Source organism: Anguilla anguilla, chromosome 12 (assembly GCF_013347855.1).
Source record: "Anguilla anguilla isolate fAngAng1 chromosome 12, fAngAng1.pri, whole genome shotgun sequence".
NCBI lineage: Eukaryota > Metazoa > Chordata > Actinopteri > Anguilliformes > Anguillidae > Anguilla > Anguilla anguilla.
Genome location: NC_049212.1, coordinates 30,109,849 through 30,129,494, shown reverse-complemented (window position 1 = coordinate 30,129,494; position 19,646 = coordinate 30,109,849). Strand labels below are relative to the sequence as shown.

At 45.9% G+C, this 19,646-nt stretch overlaps 1 protein-coding gene across 3 annotated transcripts in view; it reads right to left on the bottom strand.

The window, feature by feature from the left end:
* LOC118209059 (SPARC-related modular calcium-binding protein 1-like) overlaps positions 1-19,340 on the bottom strand; it is a 21,205-nt gene extending 1,865 nt beyond the window's left edge. Inside the window, exons 1-13 of one of the 3 annotated variants that reach the window (XR_004761672.1) lie at positions 18,129-19,340; positions 12,998-13,169; positions 12,309-12,424; positions 11,570-11,669; positions 10,691-10,741; positions 10,199-10,261; positions 10,006-10,086; positions 7,636-7,828; positions 7,189-7,268; positions 5,282-5,378; positions 3,081-3,367; positions 1,673-1,723; positions 1-796 (exon numbers count right to left, since the gene is read on the bottom strand). The exon at positions 1-796 is cut by the window's left edge and continues 1,865 nt beyond it. Coding sequence is in view for 2 of the 3 variants with exons in the window: in XM_035384185.1 (XP_035240076.1) it covers positions 3,082-3,367; positions 5,282-5,378; positions 7,189-7,268; positions 7,636-7,828; positions 10,006-10,086; positions 10,199-10,261; positions 10,691-10,741; positions 11,570-11,669; positions 12,309-12,424; positions 12,998-13,169; positions 18,129-18,209 (1,320 nt within the window). In the remaining variant the exon portion in view is untranslated. Of the gene's footprint in view, positions 797-1,639; positions 1,727-2,198; positions 2,743-3,080; positions 3,368-5,281; positions 5,379-7,188; positions 7,269-7,635; positions 7,829-10,005; positions 10,087-10,198; positions 10,262-10,690; positions 10,742-11,569; positions 11,670-12,308; positions 12,425-12,997; positions 13,170-18,128 lie in introns of those variants that run through there. The other 2 variants (XM_035384185.1, XM_035384186.1) reach the window with 2 other exon arrangements.
* Positions 19,341-19,646: the final 306 nt, after the last annotated feature.

Sequence of the window (19,646 nt, the reverse complement as noted above, 5' to 3'; positions counted from 1 at the left end):
ATTAGAAGTAGACTTAATCCAGGCCTCAGAACAATGGGCAGTGTAATTCAGGGAACCTGAGCCTGAGTCCAAGTCTGACTAAGCACCCAGAGCAGCCTTGGTTTATTGGTTTATGCAGGAACTTACAATGTTGCCTCTGCTCATTGGCTTACAAACGAACTGTGAACACTTACTTTCCCTAGTGGACATGCATAGATACATGTAAATTCCCCAGGGGTCACGGCTACTGCATACTGTATAATGGCGGATGGGTGAGACCCCAGCTATCTTCTGCTTTTCTCTGATTGAATATAGAATCTCAGCACTATCTGCGTCACACTACAGAAATGCATTGTGGGTATATAATTACATTTATTTGTATGGCAAACAAACATACATATTAATAAAGTTATATAATCGTAAATGGATAAAAGAATCATTTAAAAAAGGACCATGGTATATACATTATATGGCAAATTCAAAGGGAATAACAACATGAAATTACTGAGAAGACAAGAAAGGACATACAGGACACACGTAAAAATGCAAGGAAGGATAACAAAAAAAGACATTACTGAAGGCAGACAAACAAAAAGCAAAAACAACTGACAAAAAACACGTACCGTATATGACATGTACTGTATCGATACAATATAATACTCAAAATACAAACTTGAGATCAGTTTAGGACCAGTTCTCTTTGGCCTGGAGGGACAGGAGAACCAGGGCTGAAGGGCAGGATGGATGGACAGACAGACGAGGCCGGGATGGGGTGGGGTGGGATGGGGGTGACCTCCAATCGTCGCTGCTTGATGGACTGTTGACGGTGAGGGGGGGGGGGGGGGTGTGACGAGGGAAACAAGAGGGCAGAGGTGATGTTTCGGGTGTAGAAGACAGGACAGTGACTGATGGCAATGGGAGGGGCGGAGTCACAGGGGGGCAGGTTTTGGACGCTGCGCAGGCATTGCTGTCAGGCTGGGCGTGTGCTGTGTAAGTCCTCCATTTTCACCATTAATTTTCCAGCCCTTATGTTTTGAATTACAGATTTGTTACACAGCTGGAGGGCTACCCTTGTTTGCATATCTGTTTCAGACAAATGAGACCAATCAATGCGTGATTTGCAAAAAGTGTCATAGGGACTTTGGGAGCTGTATTAATATTAAAATGTGGTTCTCCGTGCGCAAATTGTTTTCAAAATGAGGCCATTATAATAAATAGGTTAATTTCTCACTTTCAATATTATTGCCAAACCCCCATCTCCACTCTCAAAACATAATGAACATGATTGTCTCTGTCCATATGACACAGGTCTGTACGTGTGTCTGCACGTGTGTCATATGTGTGTGTATCTGTACATGCAAGTCGTATGTGTGCGTATGCATTTGTCAGTGAGTGTGTGTGTATGTGCGCTTGTGTGTCTGTCTCTACATGTCTAATCTCTGTACCTTGTTAATGTGAGCATATGTGTGACTGTGTTTGTGTTTGCGTGGTGTGCATGTGTGCGTGCTTGTGTGTCTTTGTATGTTGTATGTGTGTGTGAGTTGTGTGTCTGTCTATGCTATGTATGTTGTAAACAAGTATGTGTGTGGTGTGTGTGCGTGTGTGTGCATGTGTGCGCGTGTGCGTGTGTGCTTGTGTGTATGTAAGTAGGTACGTGTTTATGTTTGGTCTGCTTCATTACTGCCTGTCTCACCTGATTCTCTCTCCTCCAGCCCCTCTCTCCAGGATCACCCCGGCTGTCACCCTGCTTGAGTTAAAGAGACTGAAATATCGGTCAAGAAATAAAAATATAGGCGGCTAGGGTGGCCATTTCACTTTGGGTTTATTTTGGTAGTATTATGTACACAAACACACGCCAATATTTTGATTCATCTGACCCAGGGCCAAAGTCAACAGTCTCCCGTGAGCACGAGCCACACTCCAGAATGAAAAGAACCTCTCTTCTGCTCTCTCACTGGAGAGGGAGACTAAAATAGAGAAAGTGCACACACTCACACACACTATACACACACACATGTACACACCCACACACCGTACACACAGGCACACACACACACACGCACGCGCACGCGCACACACACTATACACACACACATATACACACACACACACGCAGACTCACACACACACACACACACGTGCTCACACATACACAATCACGCTCACACACACACGCACACTCGCGCTCTCACACACACACGCACACTCGCGCGCACACACACACACACCCACACGCTCACAAAGTGGACATATCTGGATCTGGTAGTCTGTTGAACCCTTGAGACCGTACCTGAGAGCGCTCCATACCTGGGTGAGAACACATGACCTCTGTAGCTCTGGTAAAACACACAGCCTGTCGATGCCTTAGCACGTTCTCCCACGAGGGTCTTTATTTTATTCAGCGTTTTGTCCCGGGCAGCATGTAGGTGGCAACTAAGGCTGCACGGTTCAAACACGCTCTCAAACAGACACCCACAGTGCATGTCAACATGAGCTGCAACGGGCAGCTGCGTAGCTCGGTTCCTACATGCCCCCCCCCCCCACCACCCCCCCACGGTGGGATTTACAGCGTCCTGCCTGCCCTTTGCCTCAGGCATTTACACACTGTCCCATTATCCCTCACTCCTCCCTTCATCTCTAGGCTCGAATTAACCTCCATCATTTATTCAGACTCCCCGCTGCCCTCAGCTCCTCTCCTCCTCCGCTACCGCGCCTGCACTCTCCTCTCCTCTCTTCATCACGCCATCTTCCCCTTCCCCTGTGCTAATGAAGCGGAGAACAGAGCGGCCTCACAGTTCTGCGAACAATAAGCGTTCAGTTTCACTGAAAAATACCTCAACGTTTTAAGGCCGCCACTGGGGAGACAGGTTTACGGGAGCCCCTGAGGGGGCGAACGTGTCGTGTGCCAAGTCCACATTCTGTCACGAGGTTTTACGAGCAGTGACCGCAGCTACAGTACATTTATGTGAAAACAGAATTCATGTCTGAACATTAACAGTAATTACAGCCTAGGCTAGCGGGTTTGACATGCGCCCGCGCCCCTCCCACCCCCCCGCAGCATGCGCCCCCCCCCCCCAGCTGTGACTCCGTCGAAGTCTCACCTCACAGCCCCAGGCAGGCGGTGAGCTCGGCCAGCGTCAGGCCGCGGTCGCCGTTGCGGTCGCAGTAGCGGGAGAACTTCTTGGCGCACCGGCGGGGGCGGAGCCTGCTGCGCAGGAAGAGGCGGAGCGGACGGGCCTCGCGCTCGCTCAGAACTCCGCTGCCGTCCGCGTCCAGGCGCAGGAAGTGCCACCGCAGCGCCCCCTCTGGCCTGCCCGGGCCTGACGGGTCCGGCTCAGCGGGGGCCGGAGAGGGCGATTTGGACCCCGCCGCGGGGAAATCAGCCATCCTGAAACACACCAGGGCAGAAGCAGGCTCGCCTTGTTCATTCAGCTGGGTCTCTGAGAAAACCTTCCATTCTACTCACTTTGAATCATTCGCTGTTTTAAGCGTTCAGTACGGTTTTATGTGTTCAGTGCAATTTGATGTGTTCAGTGTAGGCACACAGAAGCACTTTTCCTGGTGGGGGTGTTGGGGATAGTAGCATGGACTCAGTAAGGCTGGGGATCATGAACCAACAAACCGTGGGATGACTAAATTGTCAACTGGCGGGGGGGGTCTTTCTGATAAAAAGGAAAAACAACATGGGCTGATGACATACATAAGCTTGTTAACACAGAAAGATGTTAACACAGTCTGGTAACACAGGTTCTGACACGAAAGGAAGTAGCCCGCCAAAAGCAGTGGAGGAGGAGGCAGGGGGAACAAATCAACCTGCCAACACCCCTCTAATTACTGCTGTAAAATACATCCCATTAAATCTGTCACCAAACCCTGCGTGTCTTTATATGCAAATAAAATACTTAATAACTTTTATGTCTGATAGGACGTGCAGTCAGAGTCTGAAAGCACGGTATCTGTGCCTGCATTTGCAGTGACGTGTAATGCCTACATACAGGGCCAAAATCCTAACAGACTATATGAACAACATAGAGCATCTTGGGAGAAATGCTTTTGACTGATGATAATGCATAAAATGGGAACAACACAATCTTATTTTCCCCCGAGGATGCAGCAATGTCATGCTTATTCTCTCTCTGCTTTGCATAATACATACACATTCACTCATACGCTTACATTGTATGTATATTTATGTACATATATATGAATACATTATCAAACATGTTCTCGTATTTGTTCTCATGTTCTCATTCAGCCAAGCCTATTTAGATTAAGGTTTGTACTAAAGATTAGACATTTACGTTTGTATTGATCTGTCTATGATTTTTTAGCATGCAAATGTTTAATTGAAGAAGAAGAATAAGAAGAAAAAGAAAAATAAGAAGAAGAATGGATTGCATTTATCTATTGATTTTAAAGGAACAGAACTAGATGTGCGATTGAAAGCCCAACACATATCTGGAAGGTCAAACAGGAGTCTGCTGTCACCTCAAATGAACACATCCCAATCACATTCCCTCTAGCCACCAAGCCCTGGTAAGTATCCACTGAGAGGCTGATTTTGTATGGACCCCACAGCTGGGAAACAAGGAACAATTTATATGTATGAGCCGCCAGGAGCCCAGCTCAAATGGATTTTTACCAAAGCATTTTTTTTGTAGAGCATATTGCTTTCTGGTGAGATCAAAATGCAATTTTGTTAACCCACCCACACAATACAATGTAATTGACCACTGGCGCCCAGCAGTCATGTTCTGGAGAAATTGAGAGGAATGCAATCAAAGATGGGTTATCTTTTTAAAAACACACACACACATCTTTTGTGAGTCAGAACACATTTGTATTATGCTGCAGTGCACTAATGTAGCTTTTACCACTGATTTAATTATACTGTACAGAACAGTTCTGTACACTGTTTCCTAGAGAGAGACATAAAGTGGAGAGAGGCTAAATAAGGGATATAAAGAGACACAGAACGGGAGGCAGAAGAGAATTTCAGTCGTAATTTGGAGAGTTATATAGAAAGACAGAGATAGAGCATTAAGCTCAGTAGTAAATCTGAGAGTGATATAGAGAGACAGGGATAGAGGTTGAAGCTCAGTCGTAATACAGAGAGTAATATAGAATGACAGAGATCGAGGATAGAGGTCAGTGGTGGATTTGAGAGTCTTACAGAGACACAGTAGCAGTCAGTTAGGATAGCTGATAGCTTGAGAGGGCAGATGAGGGGGAGAGGGGGCCAAGAGGAGGGGGGGGGGGTGCAGGTGAGGGGGGGGGGGGGCAGGTGGGAGGGAGTACTGACCCATGAGGGCCTAATATCCCTCCAGCCTGGCTGACCAGCAGCTGGAGCACATGAACCAGCCTCTGCAGAAACTCCTTCTTACGAGCACCAGGGCAACCTGGAGAAAAGAGAGAGAAGAAAAAGCGAGACCATGGCTGGCACTGTCAATTAAATCCTACTGCGAAGAAATAAATAACGATATATGTACTATCTGTATTGGTTACAGATTCACGGCAGACGAGCTTCCCCATCATGGCTTCAGGCCGGCACTGCTTCAATAAAAGCAACCCAAGTGAGAAATTTAATTTCAGTTGGAACTTTGCACCAGAGGAACAAAAACACAAAAAAAGACTTTAATTGCTATCGCACCCGGCAGACAAACTGTAAAAGAGCAGATTAGTATTCAGCGTCAGAGATAAAAGACAGAAAGAGATCCTGACCAAAGGAAGAGGAGGAGAGAGAGTGACTGCGATCTGGCCGTAGGGAAGGGCAGACCTGGCTGCACAGGCAGGACAGCTTATTCTCACCCTGCCTTCCTCATGGGGTGGGGTCAGAGCTGCATTTTATTTGGGATCTGGGATTTGGGATTCAGACCCAGTCAGAGACAGAGGGGCAGATATTCCCCCAGGGAGGGCGGGCGCAGTACTCGTGACGCACTTTCACTCGCCACAATGCGAGGGAGGCGGGAGCGACACAACAACAGTCACGGTTCTCAGCTGTTCTCGAGTTAGGGTTTTTTTTTTTTTCCTTTCGCAACACTGCCCAACCAAGAAGCGCGCGGGGCCGGTTAGCTTTACCGCTAATGAAGTGCCATCTGCGTGGCTGTCTGTCTGTCCGTCTGCCAGCATCGGGCAAATTAGTAGCCAGCAGCGGCCAGCCGGCGGAGAGGTGAGGTGTGAGGCAGTCGAGATAAACCGTTAGAAAGAGTGCGGGATAGACGGCGAGCGGTCCCGCTGCAAGCGGACTGCACACCGCTGGCGGGACGACAGCTGGCGCCCACGGCAGTACGGTAGGCGCTCGCTCGCTGGGAACTATAAATATGCTGAGTCAATTAAGCTAATTAAAAATTTTAAGAGAGAGAGAGAGAGAGAGATAGAGATGGTGATAATGAGTGCTGGAGAAAATGCACATTATTAACTGATATCCAACTGTCTGAGCGCCTTAAATTCGGGATCCATTGTGGTCCTGTGTTTTATAAGCACAGAGCCCTGGAATGCATCCCGAAAAAGAGCCCTGTTAAACAGCTAGTCCTGCACCAACACAAAACCTGAAGATGCTCCTTACACACGCACTGCACTAACACTAACAGCCTGAAGATGCTCCTTACATACGACCTGCACTAACACTAACAGCCTGAAGATACTCCTTACATACCACCTGCACTAACACTGAAGACAGCACCATAATTACACATATATCTGGATAAAACCAAATTATAACATGGCAAAAACAAACATGCAGCACTCATTGGAACACACATGCACAAAGCACAGAGTAAACTTAAGTGCTACAAGACCCTAGACAGAGAATACACTAAAAAAGCCAAAAGAGAGAGATTTCTATGAGCTATAGGCTTGTAAAGGTGTGGAAGGCCTGACAATAGAGGGGGGCTGACACAGGAAAACACGGGTACCCAGGGAGATCATGCAGGAGTTCACACAGGTGGAGGCAGAGCTACACTTCACAACATACAAACACAATCATGTTAAATTACTCTTCAGCTTTAATTGTCTATGGCACAATATATTCTGCTACTGTGTGCAATTGTACTGTGCATTGGGCCTTGGCAATACAAACATGCGTGTTTGTCCTGCTCAGTGGAGAAAGACAGTGGGAGGACAGGAGGATAGAGAGAGAGATGAATAAGACGGGAGCAGGGAGGGTTCAGCACTCAGCAGTAGTTCACACAGAGAAAGAGGAGGACTCACCAGGCAGGGGTCGGTCTGTGTAGCTCCTGTCAGGCTGGCTCTCCAGAGGCCTGTCTGTCCTGCAGTCTGGAAGCTTATTCCTGGAGATGGATATTCACACTGTTATCACACTTCTGTTAACACTACTCCTGTACTGTCTTTAATGATCACTCTCTGGCCCAAATAATTCTTTTCTATTATAACACTTCAATCACCCTGGGTATCAGGGGAGTATGTGCATGATCTGAAGGAGCACGTTGTGTGTGTGTGTGTGTGTGTATGTGTGTGAAAGTGTGTGTGTGTGTGTGTGTGTGTGAATGTGTATGTGTATGTGTGTGTGTATACAGGTAAGTACAGGTGTGTACGGTGTGTGGACGTGTGTGTGTATGTGTATGTGTATGTGTGTGTGTATACAGGTAAGTACAGGTGTGTGGATGTGTGAGGTGGTCCCATGCACAAGTGTGTTACCTAGTGGAGGTTCCTGGTAGTGGGCGTCCCGTGTCAGTCCTCACACACCAGCAGTAACCTGTGGCTCTGTGGCACTGCACTGGGCTGTACTGCCCATCAGCACTGCAGTCTGGAACAAAACGGTCCTCCCGCCACAGGGGGTGCACTTGTGCCAACAGCGCCACCCGCTCCTGCTCACAGCTCAGGAGAGTGTCTGAGCACACACACATACATCCACACATAAACACACACACACACACAAACTCACATACACACATACACACATGCGCACACACACACACACACACACACACACACACACACACACAGCTTCAGAGCAAACCCAGACAGACAGCGAATCACTGAACTCCAGACCTGGGGTCAATTTGATCTCCGCCACTTGGCTAAGCCGTGGATTCATTACCGTCACAATTACACCCCTGTCAACCGTAATGTTTCACAACTTAATAAGCACTTCAGGCACTCTCTGGGACTAACTAATGAAAAAGGCTGTTGTACAAAAAGCCATGGATCTTTTAAGAACCCTCATTATTATTATGCAGACTGCTTAAACTGTTATTGCTCTTGCAGAAAGAAAGTCAAGGCGTGCATATGTTCACATCATGCTGATGCTGGGTGGCCTAACGCTGCATGTACTATATTGCTTACAATGCCTGGACATGCAAAGCAACTGCAGGCCAGAGTCCCCATACACCTGACAGGGCATTATGCACACTTACATAAGTGAATTAAAAAGGTTTTGGCAATGATGGCCCTGATGCCAAATCAATAGGGTCATGGCCATTAGTACATTCAGCAGCCGCTTTTTTTGGTATACCTATCTAGTACTGAGTAGGACCCCCTCTTGCCTCTACAGCACCGTGAAATCTTTGTAGAATTGATTCAACAAGCCGCTGGAAACAATCTTTAGGGATTTTGGTCCATGGGCTCAGCTTCACCATGCAGTTTCTATAGATTTTTCATCCACATCACATTTTCAGTCTGCAGTGGAAGATAATGTCTCTGCTGCTCTGACCGAGCACTCAAGTCTGCTGCTCTGACAGACTGAGCTCATTTCACCACTGGGTGGCCAGAGCAGACGAAAGTCCTGACCAGGAGGAGGGACCAACAAGGGATGAGACGGTAAGGCGGACGCAGAGCAGAGTGATCTGGCAGGAGTTTAAGGTTTGATAATGGATTTTGTGGGTGCCGCTCCTCTTGCTGCACCATAGACCAGGACTAGAGCTCTGTACTTTATTCAGGTCACCACCGGTAGCCAGTGGATGGGGGATGAGGAGGGACGTGAAGTGCATGTATTCCTGGCTGACTATAGAGCAGCATTCAGAATGAGATTGAGGGGTCTGATGGCACAGGCCCAGAGACCTTCTAGGAGAGACTGGCAATCTGGGACGTGGATGCCATTTTGTTTCCAAAGGTGATGGTGGACAGCAGTCTTGTAGACCAGGACTTGAAATTGAGTCACAATAACTATGACCTGTGACTTGATTTGGACTCAAATCAGACTTGCACATCTTTTTTACTTGGACTTAAACTTTTTTTCATGTGATAGTTACTGTATAATGGGCTATTCATGCTGCTGAAATAAAAAGGGGATTCAATGCCTCTGTCTCTCTGTACTTGTGATCAATTTTGGCCCCATAGCTGTCAAATGTCATTCTTTTTTCTGACAGTCACTTCAGGATATTCATGAGTACCATAGAGCGAGTTTGGAATGGGACTGGTGATTGGGTGACTTGGACTTAGTCTGGGAATTGGGTGCTGGAGACTTGGGACTTGACTTGGACTTGAGGTAAGCTGACCTAGAGTTGGACTTGGGACCTGGAGACTTGAGAGTTTGCAAAACTGAGTTTGAGACGTCAACTGATCACCCAACCCGAAATATAATTAAGGAGAATTTTGATGCATGAGGCGGCATGTTTCTCTGTGGGTGGAAAGTAAATAAACAGCTGTGTCTCATCCGAACAATGGTAGGAGAAGCCATGGGAGGACACATTACTGAGCCAAGAGATTTAGTGCACAGGAGGGGGTCAAGAATGGATCCCTGGACAACTCTTGTGGTAATGCTGTGGAACATTGAGATAGAGCCATTCCAGATCACCTAATAGGGGAGGTCAGAAAAGTATGAAGATGAGCCTTGTAAGCATTGTCTTTTACCCATTCCTTTCACAGTTGCCAGAGTACAGAACAGATAGTCAAAAATATCCTACGCAGCAGAGAGGTCTAGCAGATGAGGACAGAAGACAGGAATGCTGTTTGTATATCTTCTGTTACAGAGAGGACAGCTGTTTCTGCTGAGAGGTTTGCATTGAGGCCTAATTGATTCAGGTCCAAGGTGATGTCCTGAGAAATGTAATGCATAAGCCAGGTTACCTGTGGGCTGCTTGGTAGAGCGGTTTCCTTTGGGGTCAGAGTTCATCAGTATGGTCACCCAGAAGGGAGGAGCAGTGATTTCTGTATGGAAAAAGAAAATAACAGGAAAAGTCAATATGGTTCTCAGAGGCAGTGGGCCATGATGGGGAATTTTGGGAAGAGTTCCCGAGGGGGGGTGGGGGGGCTCTCTCACCTGCTGTGTGTAGGGGCGGGGCAGCGGCGGGCTCAGCAGTGGGGGTCATTTTGCCCTCCTCCTCTGCATTCAAAGCCAGGAACATTTCGAGAGCCACTGTTACTGAGGTTAGTGCTATCTACTCCAGCACAGCCAAGACCAATGACAGCGGTGTGTGTGAGTGTGTGTGTGTGGTGTGTGCATGTTCGTGTATATTCTTGGATGTGGCTATCCGTGCTTGTGTATGTGTTTGTGCTTGCATTTGTGTATTTGCACATTTGTGTTTATCTGTGAGAACATGTGTCAATGAACGCTTGGACATAAAGCCGCCATGGCAAATTGCAACTTTGAATTAATGCACAGCATAACTGAACCAACAGAACTGGAACACACAGTTCCTAGCAGGATAGGACTTGGAACAGCCACTCCAGTTGTAATAGTGTTCTGTGACCTGGTGCTCTAAACCAGAACTTTAAACTCCAGTTAAAGTCATTACAATTAGCCCATCCTTACCTCTGGGAGCAGACTCCATTTTAGGCTTCAGCTGAGCATCAGAGAACTGGCCTTTATGACAAAAAGTAAATATATATCATCAAAGAGCACGAATGTCAGGAAATTGTGTGTTTAGCTCATTTTCAAAATCATTTCACTCATATGTGCAGAAATAAAAAACAATAATCACAATCATCACCATGATTACAGTAATAGCCATGACCATAATAAAAATAATTTATAAATTGCACCTACTTCAGAATGTTGTTTGTCCCTTCAAGGACACTTGTCAAATAAACCACTCAGGTACATGCTGGTAAAACAATTATGAGTAGTGCTATCAAATTCCACTTTGATTGCTTGACTTTCCGTGTAATGCTCCCTCTTGTGATCAATCATTAACACTAAATGCAATATGCATCCTGCAGCTGGACTCATATCCGTTTCCATTGGAAGGATTCCTGTGCAGACCAAGCCAAAGGTCAAGACCTCCGTTGTTGAAAGATTAAAAACAAGGAGGATAACCCAGTTCACAGCTATAACTGCTGACTGACAGACAGGCAGGCAGACAGACACACCAGACAGAGAAGACAGCCCATGAGGGAAAGCTGGAATCTAGACACTTATATGGGTGAAAATCTAGGTTGTTATGCCATAAATAGACTAGGGTAACCCAAACATAGCTCAGGTTCTACCTGGACATAGCCTGGCGATGTCCTAGTAAGCTAGAAAACTTTAACTCTTCAGCCAAATGTAGCCAGCTTTTCACTTGAATATTTCACTGACTTCTCACCCCAGACATGTTTACTGGGAGACAGGCAGACGGGCAGCAGCGAACGCACCGTCCCTGTGTCTCACGCAGACACCTCCGGGCGAGCCGGCCAATGGCGGGAGGCTCACCTGTGCAGTTGGGTTTCTGGTGCAGCACGGAGGTGCCGCTGACTGGCTTCCCGTCCGCGGTGGAGCACCAGCAGTACCCCGTCTGACTGTGACACTGCACCTGAGGGAACGGGGACACACCTGGGCTAGACACGGAGACCAGGCCACTCAGACTGACCTGTCACTCAAACTCAAGCCTCGACATTTTCCAGTAAAGCCTAGAGACTAAGTCCCTGGTGCCTTGCCCTCGTTAAGTTTATGTTCTTTGTGCTTTTTTATAAGGTTATATTATGTCAGATTTATGCTTTAATAACCCCAGCAGGGAAATTTGCTTGTTACCTTGGCCAGGATATAAAATAAACATAGACAAACAGCATCAACAAGCATTTTATAATGCTGAAATTCACAGTGGCTTAACCCTGAGGGGTTGATTAAAAATGCAGATACAACTAAGAATTACACATTATCAAACTAAGTAAACACTATTAAGCCTACTTATTAAACAACAGTGATAAAGTAATAAATAAATAAATTAATTAATTCATTGTGTAAATATGGTCCCTGTCCTTCAATAACTCATGAGCTTGTAAATTTTGTGAGGGGTACCTAAGTCTTACACTCAGGGGTGATTAGACATTTCTCCTTGGGCCTGTGGTGCTGTGCCTTTGGTGTTCTTAGGAAACAAACTTGGTGCCTGTTAAACTTTCACTGTCCCTAGGGGACCAGGCAGGCTTGGAGTCTGGAAGCTGGAAGTCGGTACCTGCAGGAAGGTTCCCTCCGCAGTGCATTCTGGGACGAAGACAGCAGACGCGTCACTGCGGCTACTGGACTCCAGCGCCTGGTTGCGGGCCAGCTGGCATTTGGACTGACTGTGTTCTGTGGTACAGAGGGCATCCGGTGTCACACTTAGAGAGGCACTGGCTTGTAAATTCACTTGTTATAAAACATGAATATGTGAACTGGATGGATACTAAAATAGTAGCCAGTAGCGCTACTGGTTTTCATTCCTCCTCTCTAATCAGAGACTGACGTACCAGTGTAATCTCTGACCAATCAGTGACATTAATGGATGGACTATCAGGCAGAAGCGAAAACCAGCAGTACTTGTGACCTTGAGGGTCAGATTTCAGTATCCTAGGTCTACAGACTCTTCCCCAACTCTAACTAAAACAACAGCTCTACACAACTGCGACATAAAAACCACAATCAGGAACCCCAAATACTTGAAATACTTTGAGTGTTCTGCAACGGGTTTCTTTGGCTTTTTTAGTTCTTTATGGAGCCTTCCATGGTAGGTGTGAAATGTGCAAAAGCTCCCAGATTGAATCATTTAGCCCAACAAACAACCCTGGAACTAGAGAGGGAGACACAGAGGAGCAATTTGGAACCCTTTCTTCTGAGAGTGTTGCTTTCCTCCCTCCCTCCCCCTCTTCACTCTCTCGTTCTCACCTATGCAGTGCGTGCGCGGTACGCTCCTGAGCTGTGTGTTCAGGCACTGCGCTCTCTGGAAGGCGCACAGGGACTTGTAGAGCCGCCCGTTGCTGCCGCACACTGCTCGGTGGCGCCCCCTAGCGCAGTTCAGCACACATCCCTGTGACCACATGGCGTCAGAGATCAGCAGCTAAAGGGAGCAAATAAAGTGAACGGTTTTGTGATTTTTATTTTTTTTTTCCCCAATGATTGCACATAACAGTAACAGTGGTGCCACAGTACAGCGATAAGGGAACTGGGCCTGAAACTCAAAAGCTGCCGGTTTGATTTGCAGAGCTGGAAAGTCCAGGGGTCAGAAAGTAAAAGTTATGCCATGTGTTCCTTCCACTGGGCTGATTTCACCCAATTAGTTTTATCTCCTGGCAGAGTGACTGTGCTAATCAGCAAATCCAGTTGATTGGAACAAAATGCTGGGGAGCACTTTTACAGGATTTCCCACCTCTGTCGATTCCAAGCTGGGCCATTACTGGTGGACCCATGAGCACGGTACTTACCCTGAATTGCTTCAATAAAACATCCAGTTGTATAAATGAATTGTATGTAAAAAAAAAAAAATAAACACAAAAATAAAAGAAACATTAATCTGTGGGAGTCAATCTGGAAAAGAGTGCCTGCTAAATACGACGTAAGGTAGTGCCTAATACACCATCGCAACTGTGGTGAATGCTCAGCAGTCAGTTTGGCTGTGTGACAAGAATCGAAGAATTAAAAATGGAAAATGCTTTTTAGAACTTGGCTGTGGGCTGCTGCAGGTGTGTCTCTGGCACGGGAACAGCGTTTTACTGTCACACCGTGGGGGGGGGGGGGGGGGAGTGGAGTAAGGGTGAGAGGGAGAAAGTTTTGGAGGTGTGAAAAGGAGAGGGGACTTTGCATTCAACACTCTGCCATTGTACATATGTTTGCATTTTTTAAATAAAGGGGGTATGAGCCAAGAACCTGTGTGTGTGTGTGTGTGTGTGTGTGTGTATGTGTGTGTGCGTGTGTGCGTGCGTGCGTGCGTGTGTGCTTGTACGTGTTTGTGTATGTGTGTGTGCATGTGTGTGTCTTGGCTCTCCCTACTCCTCTGTACCTGTGAGAGCTGCTTTTTTCTAATGGCTCTGTAAATAAACGGCTGTAATTTGGAGGAATAATTGGGCACTGCTCAGACATGACTCTCGCTCATTGCCAACGCCTGCCCTCGTGCTCTCTCACAGGGCTGTCTCCAGGAGCTAAGTCACACAACCCACCTGCCCAGGGGGATTCTGGGACTCCGAGCTCCTGTTTCAGGCACTCGGATGACCACAGGCCTTGAGCCTTAAGTCTGCTGGGAGGAGCTCACACACGGCTACTGCAATCAACAGCCCTCTACTATTCCCAGTCAAAAAGTGCATATGCACACAAGCACACACACACACGATACACGTCTGAACACATACATGAGCAGACACAAGTCATAAGTTACCCATAAATAACAGAGACCACCTGTGTTTCCTCTACAGTTTCCACATAACTGTGGCGTGCCTGTAATTGCAGCGTCACTGCCACAGTCTGACTGGCTGGAACCTGCTGGGTCTGCTGCGCCCCCCTCTGATCAGACGCAGGGAATCAGCGGTGCCACTAACAGCACGTCTGCGGTTCCTGTCTGCCGACGCTCTCCCTGTCCTGAGGTGCATGTGCATCTGCTGTGGGGCTGCTGTGCGCTCCAATCATCTGCCATTATCGCTACTCTTTTGCTTTGTTGTGAAATATAATTTGGTCCCGCCCCCAGGTCAAGCCACGCTGCTCTGTGATTGGTCACTCCGTGATGTTTTATCCCACGGACCTTTGGAAATAGTGAACACCAGAGGCTTTTTGAAAACAACAGCCTGCAAGTTAAACTGTCATAAAATGTCCCCGGTGGGAGTCCCCATTAGACAGCCAAGTCATTCTCAGTGGCTTGTTGGTGTGAAAAAAGGATTCAGTGGAAACTAGTCTCACGGAACAGGTACCACACTCGACCGACCTTCACTGCAACACTGAGCACTGACAGAGAGAGAGACAGATCTGCACTGTAGGAGCTGGCACCCCAAGTTTTTCTGGGAAACACAGTTCTGGGCATTGAGAAAGAGAGAGAGCGAGGGAAAGAGAAACCTGTACAGAAATGATTGTATTCAAGGCCCGTGCTACAGTAAATTCCTAAAATATTCCCTGTGCCAGAAAGCCTACTTTCTGCCAAATGTCACACATGCAGAAAGGTACACATATACACACACACAGACACAAGCAAGCAAGAATGGATGTCCATGTGTACACAAACACACACACACACACTGGCATAATTCACTCTCTCACTTTGCCTCTTGAAGCACACCCAGCTGTCCTCAAGCGTCCATCTTAAATACTTCTTTGTCCCCCCCTCCTCTCTTTGTCATAACTCAGCAGATTTTCCAGTACGGCCATGGTGTGCATTTCACTGTTTATATAATCTTTTATTAGAAAGAAAAAAAAAATGTTCTGAAAGGACTCACTGTGCTGCTAGCACAGTATGTTAATTAATCAATTGGTCATGTAGAAAAAAAAATGAGACAAGTGAATAGCATGTTAATATTTCCATCGTGAAGGCCGCTGTTCGGTACAGAATACCTCATTCATGTGCAGCTGGGCCAGAGGCTAAGATAAGGTGAGGGATGGTGGGCTGCCTGACGTTCAGCAGCTCAGGCTGTTCCTTATGTAAATGCTCAGGGCAATAATGTGTTCAGCTGTTAATTGTGTATGATTTCAGGGCTAAAATATGTTCAGCTGATAACTGTGTAAGTGTTCAGGGCTATGGTACTGTATGTTCAAAGCCTCATTGTGTAAGTGTTCAGGACTATACTATGTTCAGAGCCTCATTATCTAAGTGTTCAAGGCTCTTGTACACTTTCAGCCTCACTGTGTAAGTGTTCAGGGCTATACTATGTTCAGAGCCTCATTTTGTAATCATACAGGGCTAGAACATGTTCAGTGCCTCATTGTGTAAGCTCTGGGCCATTATGTGTTCAGTAAGTCATAGCATCCAGCTTCAGGGATGCTCTGTGTTCAGGTGTAGTGTTGGACTGCCAGCAGTGAAAAATGCTGTCTCAGGCATCATTCCAAAATCTACCATAAATGCTCAACTGGGGGCAGACCTGATGACTGAGAAGGTCTTATCAGTTCAGCAGCAGCAGTAAGGTTTATGCTTAAACCGATACACTTTTAAGGGAAATAAACTGTAACAATGGGCATCTCTGTTGTTATAGCAGAGTAAAATCACGTAAAAGGGGTTTCTTACCCCACTATTGGGCCCCAGGGGCCCATCTTGCTCCTACTACCATCTAATTTTTACAGACTTCATCATTTATATGCAAAACATTTTTGTTAGCTTCATCTGCTGCTGTTCTTTAGGTTTACACCACTAAATACCCTGCTTCTAATTAAAATTGAGCGGCTCAGTCATTTTTTATTATAATAAGCTACGGTGAATTAGAAATCACAGTAAAAGAGAAAAGTTTGTAATATGAATTTATTTATTCATTAAATTGTTAATGTTATATGAATGAATTTAATTTTTAAAAAAGACATTTAATTGAATACTAATGTGTGTAAGACATATCCATCAGAAAATCCAACTAAATGCTTACAGATTTATTTTGGCCAAGATGTTTGGGGGAGCTTCTTGCCCAAAAGGGTGTAACTATACATCCCCCCCCCCCCCCCCCCCCTCTCTCTCTCTCTCTCAAAAAAAAAAAAAAGAATTACTCTCCCCATATACATTTAAAAATAACCATTAATGTATAACTTATAAATACAAATACACAGACCACTATTTTCCAATGGCAAAAATATATCCACTTACCTCAAAAACATTCCACTGGAATAAATGTGGTAAATATAGTCAGCCAGGTGAAATGGCCAAAATTTAAAAGGGCAGTGACATTCAATAAACACATCAAGATGAAATTAGGTGCAATCTATTAGTCAAGTGCAATCTATGGGGTCATCCCCATTGTGTCAGAGCGCTAGACTGCTGGCACGTATGCAGATCTACTTGTGAGAGGCAAAGCATATAATGGCAGCACAGGGCGGCAGTGTTTCTTGTAGCCCGATGTTTAAGTGACTGATTTTATAACGACACGTGGAAATATAAATAAATTCAATGAGAGCTGCCTCGGGTGCAAAGCTGCTGAAATGCTCGCAAATTGTTTCGCGTTTGAATTAATGCCTCTCCAACCCACTTTCAACAGTGTGTGGAATACCTAAATCTACGGCCTCAGAAACTTCTTAATGACTGGGCTTTATTGAATTCAAATTAAAAAAAAAAAAAAAAACATTTAATTAACTGTACAGAACCTACTGATAGCACTTCGACATCCTCAGGTTTTCACACAAGACAGGTGAGCTTTCAGATTCATGTTGGAACATATTCTCACCTCCTGGGACACAAACGTGCTGCAGTTGCTGCGCACGGACACCTGCTTTCCCCGAGGCAAAAAATAATTGCTTCTGTATCTTCCCTGTGGCCAAGTCTGGTTGGTAGTGTTCGTCTATATTTTTAGAGTCCTCCTTGAGGAAATAAACGCTTTAGAGCCCCTGAGATATTCCACCTAAACTCTGGTAGAGCGAAAGGGGTCGGAGGGTGCATTATAAACCACGACCACACGCCTCGTGGGTAAACCCAACACGCGCGTCTCTACCACAGAGCAGAGTGACAACCGGGACATATTCAATATTAACTGGCTCAATTCATCCCAGCAGTGCATTAACCACCGCATTACAATAATCAGATTGGATGTGCAGGAAAACTGTAGACTTCGATTAAATGAACTAAGAACCAGGTAGGAATACTACTGCCACTGCGCTCTAGCTGTGATGCATTCCAATTCCACTAATAAAAGCATTACTTTAAAACGTATTCTACTACGAGTAATATGCTAGCAGAACATGGGCAACACTGTAAAAGCGATGGATAATTGCAAAAGCTGATTTTAAAAAAATACCTGCAAAAGTACCTAGGTGAGATTTCAAGACGTAAAAAAGTATGAAAAGTTGTGTCCGCATCATGAATAGAACATACGCTACAGAGAATTAAATCATTCTTAAAATTACAACGTACCTGAGACTTGTCTGCCGTTTGAACGGACGCCGTGAGCAGGACAACCAACAGCACGCGACAGCCTAGCGAGAGCGCGAGCATGCTTCCCACTCCAGCCACCAGCAGCGCGCGGACGTCCACTTCGCAACGTCGCTCCGAGAAAGTCGGCTACTGGGCAGTTTCTGCGCAACTAGTCGTTTTAACACCTTATAACAAGGACGCTTCGAAGTCGATACATTCAAAAACTATTCTGCAGCAAGGGCATCTTTGGTTAGTACAAAAAATTTGCGCAATAGATTATGGTTCCGGCCATAAGTACACAACAATACTCCAGCCTTCCCTTGAGTTTTCTGTGCAGATGTCTTCACTGAGCGCCCTGATCGTTACATCAGATTTCAAATGTAAGATATTCCTTCTTTTATTTCCCTTTCGGAGTCAGCTGGCCAACGCGTTTGAATCGTTCAGACTTCCCTACTTCAGTCATCCTTTTCCTGAGTCTCATTGCCCTTGTTTTTCTTCTGTCCCCCACCCACTCGAGCGTAGCCCCCGACTTAGTCATAACTATTTGAGCTTTTCTTTAAATGCAATGGAAGACCCAATTTAACAGTGTTTTTTCAATATATCCACATATAAGGTGCATTAAGGCACTACATTAAATTCTAATATCACATTAATTTCAATTGCACAACAGCTGTGGTTTTCCCTCCTTTACTTCAAAAAAAAAATGTAAACTGGAATGGGCTTCTGTTACCGTTCGGCTGGTGCATATCGACAACAGAACAGAAGGACCTCTGCTGAATGCATTAAATGGCTATTTTAGAATGTTGATAGTGCAGCCTACTCAAAATACGATCAACGTTAATAGACACACAGTTCCAGAATTTTTTCTTTTAACGAGGTTCAACATTAATTATTTTCACTGGTCTTTTAGCATTAAGTGGGACCTAACAATGAAATTAATTGTAAGGTCTCCCTCGAAAACGATTCTTGAGCTCCCTCGTGTGGCCGTACTTAGTGCTTCTCTCACATCTAATTCGCCGTACATAAACCAGCGGCGGTCCCACGTTGTTACGAAAATATTTTCCACCAAAATGTCTCCCTCACTGTTCGGACAGAAAGAAGCAGGACATCAGAAAATAAATATCCAAAACATCCTGCATCACACACGAAAACTGTCTGGGCCAAATAGAAATACACCACGATGTAAATAACATCGTAAATACTCCCCCCCCCCCCCCATTTCACTTGTAAAGCCGGGCACCCACCGCACGCGTATCGGCCGCGAGCGCACTACGCGCGTATTACGCGCGTAACTGAAGCGTAGTTGAAGTACTGTTATTACAACGGCAGCGGGCGACGTCGTCTCCACCAGATGCGAACGCGTCGCGTACCGGCTGCGAAGCTCGCGCGACACAAGCGAACTGAAGCGTAGTTTTTCGCTTCTGTTCTATTTTTTCGGCTTGTCGCGCGTCACGTTGGCCTGTTTATACACAGAAATATGCTCTAAAATGCTAGGTATACATGCTCTGATTTATATTT